This window comes from Melozone crissalis, unplaced genomic scaffold (genome assembly GCF_028551555.1).
Source record: "Melozone crissalis strain CALT ecotype California unplaced genomic scaffold, PUWL_Pcris_2 ptg000042l_1, whole genome shotgun sequence".
Lineage (NCBI taxonomy): Eukaryota > Metazoa > Chordata > Aves > Passeriformes > Passerellidae > Melozone > Melozone crissalis.
In genome coordinates, this window is record NW_026535820.1 from 22305423 (window position 1) to 22320166 (window position 14744).

General features: G+C 40.6%; 1 protein-coding gene across 1 annotated transcript in view; it reads right to left on the reverse strand.

Moving 5' to 3' along the window:
- Nucleotides 1–6414: 6414 nt before the first annotated feature.
- Nucleotides 6415–14744, reverse strand: part of PIEZO2 (piezo type mechanosensitive ion channel component 2) — a 285437-nt gene continuing 277107 nt past the window's right edge. Inside the window, exons 51-55 of the mRNA XM_054285125.1 lie at nucleotides 13742–13914; nucleotides 12254–12370; nucleotides 10233–10312; nucleotides 8766–8934; nucleotides 6415–7844 (exon numbers count right to left, since the gene is read on the reverse strand). Coding sequence (XP_054141100.1) covers nucleotides 7592–7844; nucleotides 8766–8934; nucleotides 10233–10312; nucleotides 12254–12370; nucleotides 13742–13914 — 792 coding nt within the window. The 3' untranslated portion in view covers nucleotides 6415–7591. The remainder of the gene's footprint in view (nucleotides 7845–8765; nucleotides 8935–10232; nucleotides 10313–12253; nucleotides 12371–13741; nucleotides 13915–14744) is intronic.

Sequence of the window (14744 nt, forward strand, 5' to 3'; positions counted from 1 at the left end):
TCCCTTGTTTAAAGCTTTGGCCCCTTGCACAGTCCAGTGGAAAGAGATGCCCCAGTTCAGGGTATGCATGATCTTCTTTATGCATGTTCTTCTTTGCCCTCAACCATATAGGAAGCATGAAAATGAATATTAAATTGTTCTTTGCTGCTGCCAAATGACAAAAGCTTCTCTTCAACAAGTGACCATCAAAATTTATATGTGTATGTGTGTGTTTTTCTTCCAGATATCATGTTGAACTGCAGCCCCAAATGCAAGGAGAATTATTGTCTTCTCTTGCATGTGTGATCCATATCACTACTGCAAGATGAAAAGTTGTAGTAAAGAAGGCTTAAAACTATTTGCATGTTGAATAGTTCTGGTGGGAGCCAGTGCATGACTAATAAGGAAAAACATCAAATGGGTACATCCTCTACAGATCCCTTTTAGAGAAGTTAATTCCTCTGTTTGTTTCATTGCACTTATTCAGCTCCTGACCTGAAAGGTAGAGAAGCTCTTTCCTGAGTCATTGAGCCCTAGGATAGGTTTGTCCCTTTTCAGTTGGTTGTGTAGACAGCATGCTTCCCCAAATCCTTTAATCCTTATTCCTGTAGTTCACATTCTTGTAGCTGGAAGTGGAGGACACCTCAGTGAGCTGTGCTGGGCTGCAGGGAAATGCTCCAGTGTATCCCTCAGAGGCTGCTGGCTGGGAAAATGCCCTTTTCACTGCTCTGCATGCTCTGCTCTTTATTTGATGTCAAGGAGCTTGAGCTCAGTGCATGGGTGTCAAAAAGCCTGGCCAAAGGAAAAAGGCACTCTGCTTTAGACTGCAGATGTTGGAATTGGCTTCCCCAGGCTGCAGCCGGGACATTTGGCTCAGAGGTGTTCCCTACAGAGTTCAGTGGAAGGTGGCACACTCTGTTTGGGGCTGGCCACTTTGGTTGGTGACTCTAGCTCTGCCCAGGACATGTGGGGAAGTGTTCAGCATAGGGAGCACCTCCCTGGATGTATTTGGAAGGAGACCAGGGGCCCTTTAAATCTCTGCTTGATCAGCTGAGAAGGAAAGGGACGGCTGGAGCAGGGAAAATGAGAAATGCATCCACCTTTTGCTCCAGCACAGCAGACTCAGAATCTGTCAGAAACCCTGATGGAGACCAGTGCCCTTCCTCTCCTTTGGACCTCAGAAAAGACCACCACAAATTTTTTCTTTTTTTTTTTTTTTTTTTTTTTTTTAGCTGAAAGCAGTTGAAGTAGCTACATAAATCCCACAGACCTGATGGAATGGTTGTGGAGTCTTGTCTAAGCAAAACAAGCAGGAGAAATATTACTTCATCAACAAAGTGCTCAGAATATGTTTTGAATCCATACATCATGAGCTAAGCACCAGATGGGCTGGCTGAGTACTGTAAAAGAAACAGCTCAGATAGATGAACATCTGATAGATAGGATGATTCAAAAAGCCATCTGAAAATGCATTTTGTCTCCTTGCTCACAAATAACCTTCAGTCATTTTGTTTTGCAATGCGGTACTTTCAGCTCTGCTAGATTTCCTTCGTTCTTTCATTGTGTTTTTTTTTTGTGGTGGGAGTCCAACTGTGCCATTCCAAAGGCCAAACTTTGGTGTCTCCCAGTGCCTTGTGCTAGTGCAGGAATGGGAGCCTGGCTGTGCAAGAGAGAGCTTGAGCTGGACTTGAGCTGGAGCCTGGGGAAGAGGCAGGGCTGGCTGGCACTGGGATCTCTGTGTCAGAGCCCTGGCAGTTCTGAACTTGTGCAGATTTTTAGGGGACAGGGAAGGGGATCTGTGATGTGGCACACGTGAGACCTGATGGCAAGGGATGGAGCCCAGCAGAAAAAGCCACCTCGGTCACAGTAGGCAGGAGGAAGAGAGCAAGCAGAGTTCAACCATGCAAAAATGAATGAGTTTTGACCTCTAGGGGCCCCATTGAAACAATCTGAAGAGATTTACTTTGCTTGTGTGTCCATCAGAGAAATTGGTAGATAGAAGCATTTCCTGAGTTTTTTTCTCATCCAACTATTTGTTCCTTTATCTGTTTTCTTTTTTTTTCCCTTCCCCTTTGAATAACAAGACCATAAGCAGCTGATCATCTCTCAAGCTATCAGCTGTGAGCACCATGGTTCTGCTCAACTGATGGTGAGTTATGGAATAAGAATATTAAAAATTGGCATCTTTTGCAGATCCCACTTGCCTTTTTGCAGGCCAGGTAATATGGTGTTGTATCAAGCCTGGAGTTCATCCTTATTTTGTGACCCTTTTTGAGGAAGAATATTTTGAAACTTTAAAAGATAATTTTAGAAGGCTTTCTGTGAAAAGGAGAAAAGTACAGTGCAATTTTTGTCCAAAAGTTCCATGTGTTTCCTTTTGATACGCAATGAACTTTACAACTCTTTTCTCTTTTCTCCCTGTGATCCACCCCTCTCTCCCTCCCTCCTGTCCCCAGCATTGTTTAAAACAGGGAAATTTTTTTATAGCTGGATGAATATCTAGTTAATACACTGCCTTGACCTCCAAAGTTTGGGCTCTACAAGGTATTTGGAGATGTCAGCTGAAAGGCTTCATAAATATTTTAACTGCATTACCTCATTCTTGCTGCCATAACATTAGAAATGTGCTTTCCCTGAATGTTTGCTGCAGGAGTCTGACGGTCACGTCTGTGTCTGCTGGCAACTCCCTCTTCTGCCCCAGCACGAGCTGCAGGAGACAATAGCTTGAAATATTAATGAGTGCTAATACAGCAAAATTGTGCTCTCAAAAAGCAGAGAGAGAGAGACACACACATGCCCAGATGCACACTGTCCATGTGTATGTGTGTGTTTGATGTATTTGAACGTGCAAGGCAAGGTGCTAAGTTGCAGAGCAGGCATTAGCTGGTGTCCAGCAATGAATGCAGCACATCCAGCACAGCTGGGCTCCCTCAGGCCCTGTGGAGGTGTCAGATTCCTCACACCAAGACCAGATTGCCTCTGAAAAATTATATGACCTCATGAAAGCCTTTGAAGGAGGTTTGGGTTGGAACCCCAGCACTGAGAGCTTTATGCCACAGGGGATCCTCGTGGGTGCATTTGTGGCCCCCCACGCCAGGGAAGTGATTGTGTGTGATCTTGCTGGTGAGGAGAGGCAGGAAGAGATGGTCACAGTGCATCTGAGCTCTGTGTGTGATGTGTATCCCTCTAGATAAACAATCCTGGTTTGAGCTTATGATCTGCTGAGTCCAGAGCCTGGGACTAATACAGGGTTAGTGTTTTCATTTTGTGCATTTTGTTAAGCAAATCAGTAACTTCTGCACATTGAAGAGGGATAGTTTCCTTCAAACATGACTATCCTCCAGTTACTCTTAAGAGGAAAGTCCTTTCCTCTTAAAAGGAAAGGAAAGTCTTCAGTCTCCCTGATCATCAGCCAGTGTCCAACTAGTTTTCTTCATAGCAGAAGATATTTTTCATTAGATTTCTGTTTTAATAAGAGCTCTAAATGGCAGTCAGTGGAACTGGCCTTGGGAAGTACCTGTCAGGCCAGGAGAGGCAAGGACAGATGTTTGCTGGTCCCTTCCATGGTTTGCTACTTGTGCAGCACATTCCTGAGACAAATCTTGAAGCTAAGATGTGAATGATTTCTCATACCATGAACTTTATCAACTTGAAACACAAGACTGAAGGATGAATCATTCTCACTGAATGATTCTGAATACTTGTTTCTTCTCCAGCTCTTTTTCTGCTGTCTTAAGTGGCCACCTTAACTCTTAATATAACTTAAAAACACCTGTAGCCCCTCAGTACAGTGGGTCAGGGTTGTACTGCACTTGCAGGTCCTGCTCCCTTGGCTGCTGAACAGGAATTTGCCTTTCCTATTGCATGCTCACAGGTTGCCTTTCTCTTGTTCTCCCCAAGCTTTTAATAAAGCATTGGATTTCCTCTGGTTTCCTTCCTCAAGAAGGAAGCAACAAAATCTGATCTAAAATAGCCCATATGCACCCAGAGTAGAAATTCTGTTTAAATATCACATAATGCCAGGCAGAGCAGCCACAGTCTTTATCTATCTATCTATCTATCTATCTATCTATCTATCTATCTATCTATCTATCTCAACTACCCAGGGATTAACCAGTTTACCAAATCAGGGAAAACTGTGAAATCTTTAATTACACAAGCAGTGCAAGCTGAAGATTTTGCCCTGTCACACAGGCATGTGAGAGTTCTGGGATGCCTGGTGGTGCAGCTGGGTGTGTTGTCAAAGCACTTGTCCTTGCTCTGACTTACAAACTCACCACTGCCTGCGTAAGCACATGCAGGTTTCTAAATAGAGCCAAGGAAAACAGAACTGCAGCTGAAATTTGCTTCTCCTCCTGCTTTAAGGAGTTATGTTTGGACTATTGATGGGCAGAACAAGGGAGCTAATGCATCCACAGACTAGGAAAGCACACCAGCAGGTTACTTTGCATCTCTGACAGGATCTTTAAATTGTGACATAATTTAGATTGCAAGGGACATCAGGAGATTTGAGATCAAACCTACAATCCAAAGCAGGGCCACTTACAACAGGATGCTTGGGGCTTGATCAGCCAAGGCTGAGGATCTCACAGCTTCTCTGGGCACTTGCTCCAGTGTTTGATTGCTTCATGGTAAAAATAATTTTCCTTTTATTTAATCAGATCTATCATGCAGCTCTGCAGAGATTGGCTTTTCTGTATCTCACCATCAGGCAGCTGTAGGCACCAATAAGCTTTTCATGGGACTTCTCTGTTGAAGGCTGAGCAAGCCCAGCTCCTGCAGCCTCTCCTTGCCTGTTGTTATCTCAGCTGCCTGCTCAGTCCTGTATGTCGATATCTTTCTTGCACTGGAGCCCCCAAAGCTCCGTGCACTTCTCCAGGTGTGGTCTCACAAGTGTGAAATAGAGGGGACTAATAAATTTCCTTGACTTTCAGCTGTGATCCTGTAAGTAAAGCCCAGCATGCTGTTGGCTTCCTTTGCCTCAAGAGCACGCTGCAATTCCCACCCCTGGTCTTGTCTCTTTTTATTCTAAAGCTGTTCCCAACCCATCTACCTAGTCTGCATTGCTGTAAGGGTCAGTCTGCCTCAGAGGCAGGATTTTTCTGCATTTGCCTGAGTTCATGAAGTACCTGGCAGATAATTTCTGCAGCATCCTGAGATCTGCCTTTGAAGGAAGTCCTGCCCCTGCTGTTGCAGCTGCCCAGCCCACGCCCCAGGAGAGAGCTGCACACTCATGTCATTGCAAACCTTCCCAGACCGAGGTTCAGTGAAGTCCCCACTGCTGAAAGGGCACTCTGCTGTGTCCTCCAGGATGTTAATAAAGATGTTAGATGGTACTGGTCCCAGTACTGACCACCTAGAATGTCCCTGGAAATTGGTTGCCAGTTCAACTTTATCTGGACAGCTGGGCTCAAAGGATGGTCTGGTACACTCCTCACCCATTGCAGGTAGCTACCCAGTCCAGATCAGTGATTTGACTATAGGCTGTTTTAAAAAGAAATAAATTAAAAAAAAAAAACAACAGAAGAATCCTTTTATTTTCAAAGTTTGATCAATCCATGAAAGAAAGAGCAGCACATTTTTTGCAAAGCCCAAATAACTGTACAGCTCGTTCTGAAGACAGATTTTTCCCAACAAAAAGGAAGTGCCTGTTGAAGAGAAGGAACCAGGAAGGGAGCTGGGACCAACTGTGGTCAGCATGGTTCTGGCTGGCTGGTACCTTAGAAACACACTGCATCCTTCACACTTCTCCTTCCAGTGTTCATCTCCTTAAAATCACTGAACACCCAGGTGAGGATCCATCCAACTATAAAAGACATTTTAGCATCCCCGAGTGCTATGTCAGGGCTGCCCTGTATATTTCAAATCACAGGACTATGGAAGAAATGGAGCAAAACTTTGCAGGGGGAAACGTTGCCTGGGTACATGAGCAGCCACCTTTTCACTTCAGAGGAAATCAGGTTGTCTTCCAGTGAGTTCCAGTCATCAAATTATTTTATTGTTACAATATCATGAAGCAGATTTTATTTTGTGCACGTCAAGGTGCTCAAAGTGTTAGTTTTCACAGTATAGAATGGATGTGACAGCATTTGTCATGGAAGCACTCAGCAGAGTATGTTTCAACTTCATTTAGTTGTGCTGTTTTATGAAGTTCTGCAGTAAAATGTGCCAGCAAATTATGTTAGTTTCTTTCTGGTGATTAACTAATCATTCATATAATAAATAGCAGCTAACTACAAGAAAGAGATTTATTTGTCACAGATTAAGAAGAATGTCAAACTTTTCCCATTTCATGTAAAAAGGCAGAGGAAAAAATACTTCTAAAATGACTTTGCAACATGTGCTTAATTTAAGTCATTACTGAATCAAAACTACAAGTATATCCTTTTAACATACCCTACCCACTCAATTACTTTTTTTCTCAGTTTTTTTTTTTTTTTTTGACATGGAAAGAAACCTACATTGCAATTTTAAATTTTCATGCTGCAATGAGCCATTTGCTTCACTAATAATAGCAATTTTTAAAAAAAAAGTATTTCTCAAGCTCATATGTATGTCTGTATTTGGGAACTTCAAAAAAAAACCCCGTCTCAGATGTAAAAATGTGACTTGGAATATGTAAACATTTTTGTATACCTGAAACACTGGAAGAAGAATATCAGCTAACAGCAAAACAAGACTTGCCTTAAATCATCGAAATGGGAAAAAGCATGTCATGGGGAGCAGAGAGAAGCACACACTACTCAGTCTTTAAAGGGTTATAAGAAATGAAGTAGCACATTAGGTCATTGATTTCACTTTCTTTTCTCATCCAATGGAAAGCAGTAATGCTGAAGAGAATGGCACAGCAGAACACCCCAGAATTCAATAATTATTCTAGCCATTAGTTAATCTTGACAAAGTGTCAAGTTTCAGTTGCTTTTTCCTGAGAAAAGTCATTGATGTTTGGTGGAAATGTCTCCTATGACTGTACAAATAAAATAAGGCATTTTAAGAGACTGTTACTTGTTTTCTGACTTGTTTTTACTTTTTTGCTGACAGAGGCTTGTCCACAGTGTCCTTTGTACATCAAAACCTCTACTTTTCTACAAATGGGTATGGCTAGAATGTCTTCAGTTCCCAGTGTGGCCCTGGGTGCTGGGTGTCCTGAAGGCTTGTCAGTGTCCCATTACTGTAGCTTGAAAGTCAGTGATGTACAACAGCATATTGCACAATCCAAACTGTGTGGCTCCAGAGAGGATTAAGAAGGTACACTGGAGTCATCTGTGGGTTCACTCCTTTCGTTTCTCTCTAAGGTGTAAGGGTTGTCTGGAAAATTAAATTAGCCAGACAAAGATGCAAACTTTTTGCTGATTAAATTACAAAGCAGTCCCCAGATTGTAGAGGAGTGGCACATTAAAAACAACAAATCATTCAACCTTCTTCACTGTTAATCCTAATTTGAAAGGCAGCATGGATTCCTAAGGCCGTAGCTTCCAGGATTCCTTCAGTGAAAAATCGTTGCTACCCATCTATAAAAGGCTTAGCTCTTAAGAGAATATTGTGCTTTTTTTTCTTTTTCCTTTAAAATTCAGATTTAACCAACTTGATTTGCAGTGTGATGCCAAAGAGATCAATTAGTTTTTTCCCTAGTCCACTTGATCATAGTCTCTGGTGAGCGGTACAGGAATATTAGCTTGGCGTACAGGTCTTCCTCTAGTTCCAGTTCTCCAGTCTCTCGCACCAGGAAAATGTCAGTGCACAGCTTCAGGATTCGGTCTACATTGGGCAGCTCCTCAAACATGATGGAGTGAGAGATCCCACTGAAGAATTCACGGACAAACTTCCCTATCACCAGGACAACTGAGGCATACAATCCCATAATGCTGAAAAGAAAGAAAGGAAGAGTTCAAATCGTGCCTCATGAAAGGGCAGCCAGGTGTGAGGAAGCTCATCCACGTGGCTAACTGTAGTCTGTCAGTGGGCTGAAAGTCAATTTCTAATTAGGGTCATGTTTCTGCTGTGCCACAGGATGAAGGAAAATAAGATCTCTTCAAACACCTCACAAATCTGGAATCATAAACAGCTGACTGCTGTTTAGCGGCTGACTAAAATTCTTTGACCTCAGTTGCTGATGGTCGCATGTCCTGCCTGCTACAGCTTGGAAGTCACAATTGGAAATCTGACAGCAGCTAAAAGCAAATAATCTGTCAGGTTTAATATTTAGTATTTTTTATTAAATGTGTTTTTGTCTTTTTCCAAGCTGATTCAAATATTTTTTATTAAGGTATATGTAACTGGTGACAAACTAGCGTTTACCCTGATAATCTTTCTATGGGGACTTCTCCAAGATCCTACCAGAAGAGTGTATCTCCTGGGAATCCTTAGTCTCCTGCCTTCCTCTGTCTGTGGAGATGTATTTCATAACTCTTTCACACCCAGGGTCCTGGCTACAAGACTGGGAAGGCACCAAAACCAGGCAGAGCTCAGGCAGAACTTGACCTGCAGCTGAACTAACATATTTTGAGTTATTTCTCTTCAGTAGGAAATTGGTGTGAAGGGTGCTTCTGTTTTTATTCCCACTGGAGAGCAGTTATGACGGGCAATACTAACCTTGCAAATATTAATCCTTCTACAGATAATATTAATAGACATGGATTTGAAAATCTCACAAAACCTCTTTTCAAAATGTTGTAATATTCAAACACTCCAACAAGGACAAAAAATATACCCCCAAATCAGCAAATAGTCACTTCTACTTCTATCTTACGTGCTTTATTTAATTTTATGTAAAGATTTCCTCTTACCCATAACCAGCCAAGAATCCAAGGCTTGGTGGACTGACTTTATCACTGAATATGAAGAGTTCAAGACTCTCATGAGGCGTTTTATGTCTTTTTCCAAGCTGATTCAAAACCCACCATTCTTCAGATGCATTTTTGACAAGAGAAACTGTAATATTTTCCCACTTGCAGTCTATTGAAAAAAAAGTGTTAATATATACACAAAAAATTGAAAAAATCAAACATTTTGAGACAGATACTTCAAACATCTGCATTATAAAATGACTGAACATTGCAGAAGCAAAATTCTTCTAACTCCATTTTACATTATTTCTGTATACAAAATTATAAAACCCAGACTTCTGTGTTTTTTCTTTTGCAAATCTCATCTGAATCTGCATTAAATATTTAAAATATTTCATATCACCTACATACTCTTCTGTACAACTGTCAAATAATTTTGGTATTTTCAGGCCAAAATATCAATAGCACTCATCACTTCTGCATTTCAGGCTTATAGAAACACATTGAACCCGGAAGGGTGGCAGTCAGCTTTTGTATCTCAAAGGGAAGCTATCACCATAAACCATTTGTGTCTGATATAAAAGATATTATTCTCTTGTGCCAACAAAAGGGTGCTATCCTGTTTTATGCATACTGATCACACAGACAGGAGATGAACTCTGGTCCTCCTGAGAGTGCATTGGCAGTGCATACATTAAAGCCTTTTCAAAGAAACTCTGATTAGGGACCTGAACAATGACAGTGAAGCACTCTAGAAGAAATAACTTATTTCTACTCACAGAGCTGAGTTCAGAATTATTTTTCTTGGTGAACCTTGACAAGAACATACTACAGAGCACTACTACTATTACATCCAAACTCCAAATGTAGGCTCTGTTTAGAAAATTGCTCTTGGATAAAGACTTGTTCCTACTATTCCAACCCAACAGGTTTTTCACACGTTTGTATGTGCGTGGATGCATGTATTCTGTATGTCTGTGAGTACCTGGATGAATTCTGAACTTCAATGAGTTATTTAAAGTGGATTCTTTGTAGCCAATAAGGAAGGAATAGCTTGGAAAACCATAAAAATAATGCAGTGTTATTATTTAAGCTGAGGAGCTGCATTTGCAGACATACAAAACTACTGACTGTTCACAGTAAGGTAGCAGGGAGATGTGGAGAAGTGAACTTGTAATCACTTACACATAAAACAAAGGAAAAGAGTTCCTAAAATAGACTTGAAGAAGATGGACTTCATCCTTAGAGTCCTTACTGTTAAATTCAAGCTAGAATATGTGGAGATGCATTATCTGCCTTATACTGTATTATTACCTTATCTCTCCTCAAGCTTGCAGACACCAAGTAAAAACCATTTTAAGTGCATTTAACACTGAGGTGCCCCATAGTAGCTGTGAATATACAAGTGTGAGTGCTGCCTTGCACTTCTTTAAACCATACTCTGTTTTCCATGGTCTGGAGGCATACCTTTCAACAGCTGCTTTATGGGTTTTGCCAGAGAATCACTCGGAGCCTTGATGTAGTATGGATACACTTCCTCTAATGTTCTGGAAAAAAATGAGAAATCAAATATTTCATATTTTTATACTTCTAAAATAATTTAGAAATATCTAACAGTGCTATACACAGTTCCCAGTAATTCCTAAGTTATGACTTTATAGTGTTCAGATGTCATATCTGAAAATTAACTGGATTTTTCAGCTATGTTTTTTCAGAACTTCAGCAGAGAGTTTTGTCCATAATGCCACCATTCACACACCATGAATTCCACATGGCTGGGGCACGTGTGTTTGCATGGAATGCAGACTTTATATTTTGTTTAAAAAAAGCTGCTTTTATAGTCAGCAATAAAGTATATAATAAAGGCAGCACATTGCCAGTAGTAAACAAGCTAGAAAAATATGTTGTGAGCACAGCTATTACTTCAGAATTGCAAGGTAGTGTTTCAATAATAACACCTGAAAAGAATGAGAATTTTTGCCAGAATTTTTCATTGGGAAATATTTTCACAGCTTTTAGGCGGATTTCAAACATCTAAAGAAAGATGTTTGTAAAAGTTCTTCCACTGGACTCAAAATCAAATAATCTTGAATGGGAATAAATTACCAGTATCTAGAGGGAGACACATTTCATTAAAAGCAGAGACACTGTCCTGACATTTTCCTCAAATGACTGAAAAATTCCAGGGAAGAGGAGCTCTCAGATAAATCCTGTGACACTTGGCTACATTGCATATACCAGGCTGAGGAAGAAAAGGGTGGCAATTGAAAATCCCTTCTGATCACTCCAACAGGCCCAAGAAAAGGTCAGCAGCTGAATTGTCCCAGCAGAGGTGGCAGAAAGCCTCCTGCAGAAGCATCTGAATGGCTAACAGCTATCACAACCATTTCTCCTTTATGACCAAGTAAAAAAACCTTAAATCTACAAAACTACTGCAAGACAGGCAAATGCAGCAATATTGTCTATGTTACTGCTTGCCTTTTGCAAAGAGAGAATTATGAATTAATTTATTCTTCCCACAAGTGAGAAAAATCTACACTCTGTGGCCCTGCATCACCTCAGGAAATATTGCTGTATCTTCACACAGCAGAAAAGAGGCATCCAGTATTTTTAATTGCAATGATCACATGTGCAATAGCAGTCTGTATGTATGAGTGTGTTTAGATGCAGAAAAACAGCTGTGCACAGGAAAGGCAAATCTAATTTCTACCTACTAACAGATAAGAACCCCTCAGAGTTTTCACAGTCTCAGCTGGTCTCAGCTTAAACTTTTCAACTCCTTTGGCCACAAATCAGATTAAGTGGCCTTCAGGGATGATGTGTTGGCTTAGCAGTACTTAGAAACTACTGCTGTAACGTAATTCCCAGGGAGAAGAGGAAGAGCCAGACTCTTTTCAGATCTAAAAGAAGTCACCACTATGGTTAATGCTATAAGGATATATCTGTAGAATAATGTTTGATATTCATATGAAGTGCATGCCTTGTGAATTTCCATCACAGGAAAAGATCTGATGTCAGAAATGACTGCAGATGTTACCCTTTGAACCGCAGTGATTTAACACTTCCTTGCCAATCTAGTACTATTCAGGAGTAACAATGTGAGATACAGCCTGGATATTTATTTAGAAAAAAAAATCTTCAATACAACATCCTCAGATCAAGTTGGACTGATGTAACTCAAAGATGAGTTGAACTAAGAATATACTGAACTTGTGCTTATCCAAAAAATCAAAGAAAAGTTACTAACAGCTTCACCATGCTTGTTGTTGATGATCCTGTGTTCTGGGTCCTCTCAGCCTATATTTATAATAGGAAACAAGTTTTCACCTTTAATATTACTATTACTTGGTTTCAGTGCTGTTGGCATCTGTTATTAGAGGGGGATAGATGGGCAGACAAATGAAACATTTGCACAAGCTTGGCCACCTTGGGACATCAGGCTTCAAATGGGAAAGTTTGCATATAAATAGAAAAAGAAAATAACTTACACCTGTTCCGGTTGATTTTCAGCCATCATGTTAGCAATATCTATTCTGGTATGTGTTTTTAGTGGGAAGGTAAGTTTATCTGATGCTATTTCAGCCTTGGCACCAAGGGAGAGATTCCTGTTGTAAGTAAAAGGGAAAAACACATTGAGAACCTACAATGAGAGCATAACCTAAGCTGGGTGAGGCAGCTGCTGGGGGCTGCAGAGAAACACCCGTGGCAGATGACGTGCAAAGGCAGAAAGCCTTTGTAAAAATGTATGCTGCCTCTGTGACACAACAGGACCACCTTACTGCTGCTCGTGGCCTCCTGGCCTAGAAGAAAGGGAGCAGTCAAGCAGAAGGTCACTGTGGTAAGCCCACAACATTTTCAGTCATTCACATTCACAGCGTATCCCACAAGATACAATTTGAGGGTGAAAAATGTCGCCTTGCACTAGTGTATGAATGCTTGTAGCCATGAAAGCATATGGACAAACTCAGTAGCAGTACTAAAAATTAATGTAAGGCTCAGAAATGATAGAGTGATGTAATTCACTAGTTAATAGCCACTGATTCTAGGAAAATAAGGGGGCGCGGGGTGGGGGATGTCAAATAAAGTTGCATTAAATTCATTACAAGCCTATTTCTGACTGTGGAAGAATGGAGTCAGCATGTCCAGAGCTCCCACAGCAAATAGACTGACCTGTTTCTTGTGCATAGTCTTTCAACAATCCAGCTTCTACTTCCAAGGAAACATGTAAATAAGGAGGGTGCAAAGGAACTTGGATTCCATGGAGTGATGACTTAACTCCAATTTAACCCAGTAATCTACAGGAACCCCATCTGGCAGACAGTAGCCAGCAAATGACCTTGGTGACTGGGTGTGCTCTAGCCTGAGTGCAAAAACTTTATACTCCAGGCTGTCTCTTTCAAGAACTTCATTGTAAAGTCAGTTCACTGGGGCCAAAGAAAGCTTACATGAGCAAAGGTCTTAACAAAATGGATCTGTGCCATTGTTATGGTATTTGCACATAAAAATTGTTGGTGTCACTTCCAGACTCCCTTAATAAGAGGATGAAGAACTTCTGTTTGTATTTCCTCATAGGTTTTCTGCCTTAACTAGGTCTAAGTGAATACACTTTCCATAAATGCTAGCAAGGTTGTTGTTAAGGGCAGTTAATTGGAACATCCCCACCTAAAACTGGATAAAAAAATTCTTACTTTTTCTTCCTTACTGTCAAATCCCATTGAAAATTCCACCTGGACATTTTAAATAATCTATTTGCTAGTGGTTCCACTTTATTTTTTGAGACCTGCAGGCAACAAATGTTTTCATAGGTAACAAAACTGACTTCTCTCTGGCTCTCTCCCTCCTACTCTCAGTTTTTTTGCTCTGCCATACAATAGAATTTGCTAAAGAACTAAACCAAAAATGCAATGTGGACCTGTTCTACTGAGCTAATCCTTGGCAAATGATCCATCCACCTCATAATAACTGTGTTTAATTACCTCTGAATGGTCCATGAAATAACTAAAGTGAAATCAGCATTTAAGTCTTTAAGTCCCTGTATCATTTTATTTCTGCTGGGAGGGCTGATGGTCCACAAAGAGTTTGAATTTCCCTCCAGGTCTGCTCGAGTTATATCTTCTCTTGCATAGCCCTCTAGAAACTGCAAGGCAGCCTGTAGGTGCAGAAGAGGAAAAGAAAATTTCAGTGCAGTGATATTCACAAGACACAGAACCACATTTCCCAGTCAGACAGATTTTTAAATGTTTGATTAATTGTAAGTACAGTGGTGTGCACTGATAATTTTCCTCAGGTACCAACTGGGGCTTGAGATAGGAAGGGGAATCAACAAAATATAGCCAAGCTAAAAAGGCAAAACAAAAATGGCCTCATTGTTTGATGGCCATGTTGGCTAAAGTGAGTCTAAGGGTTCATGAAACAAACTCTGTAGAGGCTATTTAAACTCGAGTTAAAATTTTACTCTGTCTTTTGTTAAGTATCTTCCTGCAAAGAAAAGTGTCTGCAAAGGATGAACCAACTAGATTGATTTGCATTTTGCAACTCCAAATCCATCTAGGTTACAATATTAGTGCTACTGTACATGGGCTATGTGGTAGGATCTAAGATCAAATTCTAATATCAAATTCTTTAATGAGCTTGTAGCAAGCACTTCTTTTAAAGTTATATCTGATCAAATGTTAGTTATATTAGCAATACAACAGCTCCTACTAACTAATAGTCTTTTTCCTGTAGAAACTTGTGGAAACTGGGCATGTTGCTCCATTAAACACTAAGACTATGCTTAAATGCTTTTTTTGGACATTTTTATGTCAAAAAATTTCTAGGCTATGCACACTTTCTTTTGACACCACCACCATTCCCCACTGGAAGGTGAAAGATGTGTGCTCTAGAAAGGAGCATGGGGCTTAAAAGTGCATAAGGTATTGCTTTGTCCCCAACACATTTTCTTTGGCAGTACACAAAGAGCATCACATCTCCTGTAGC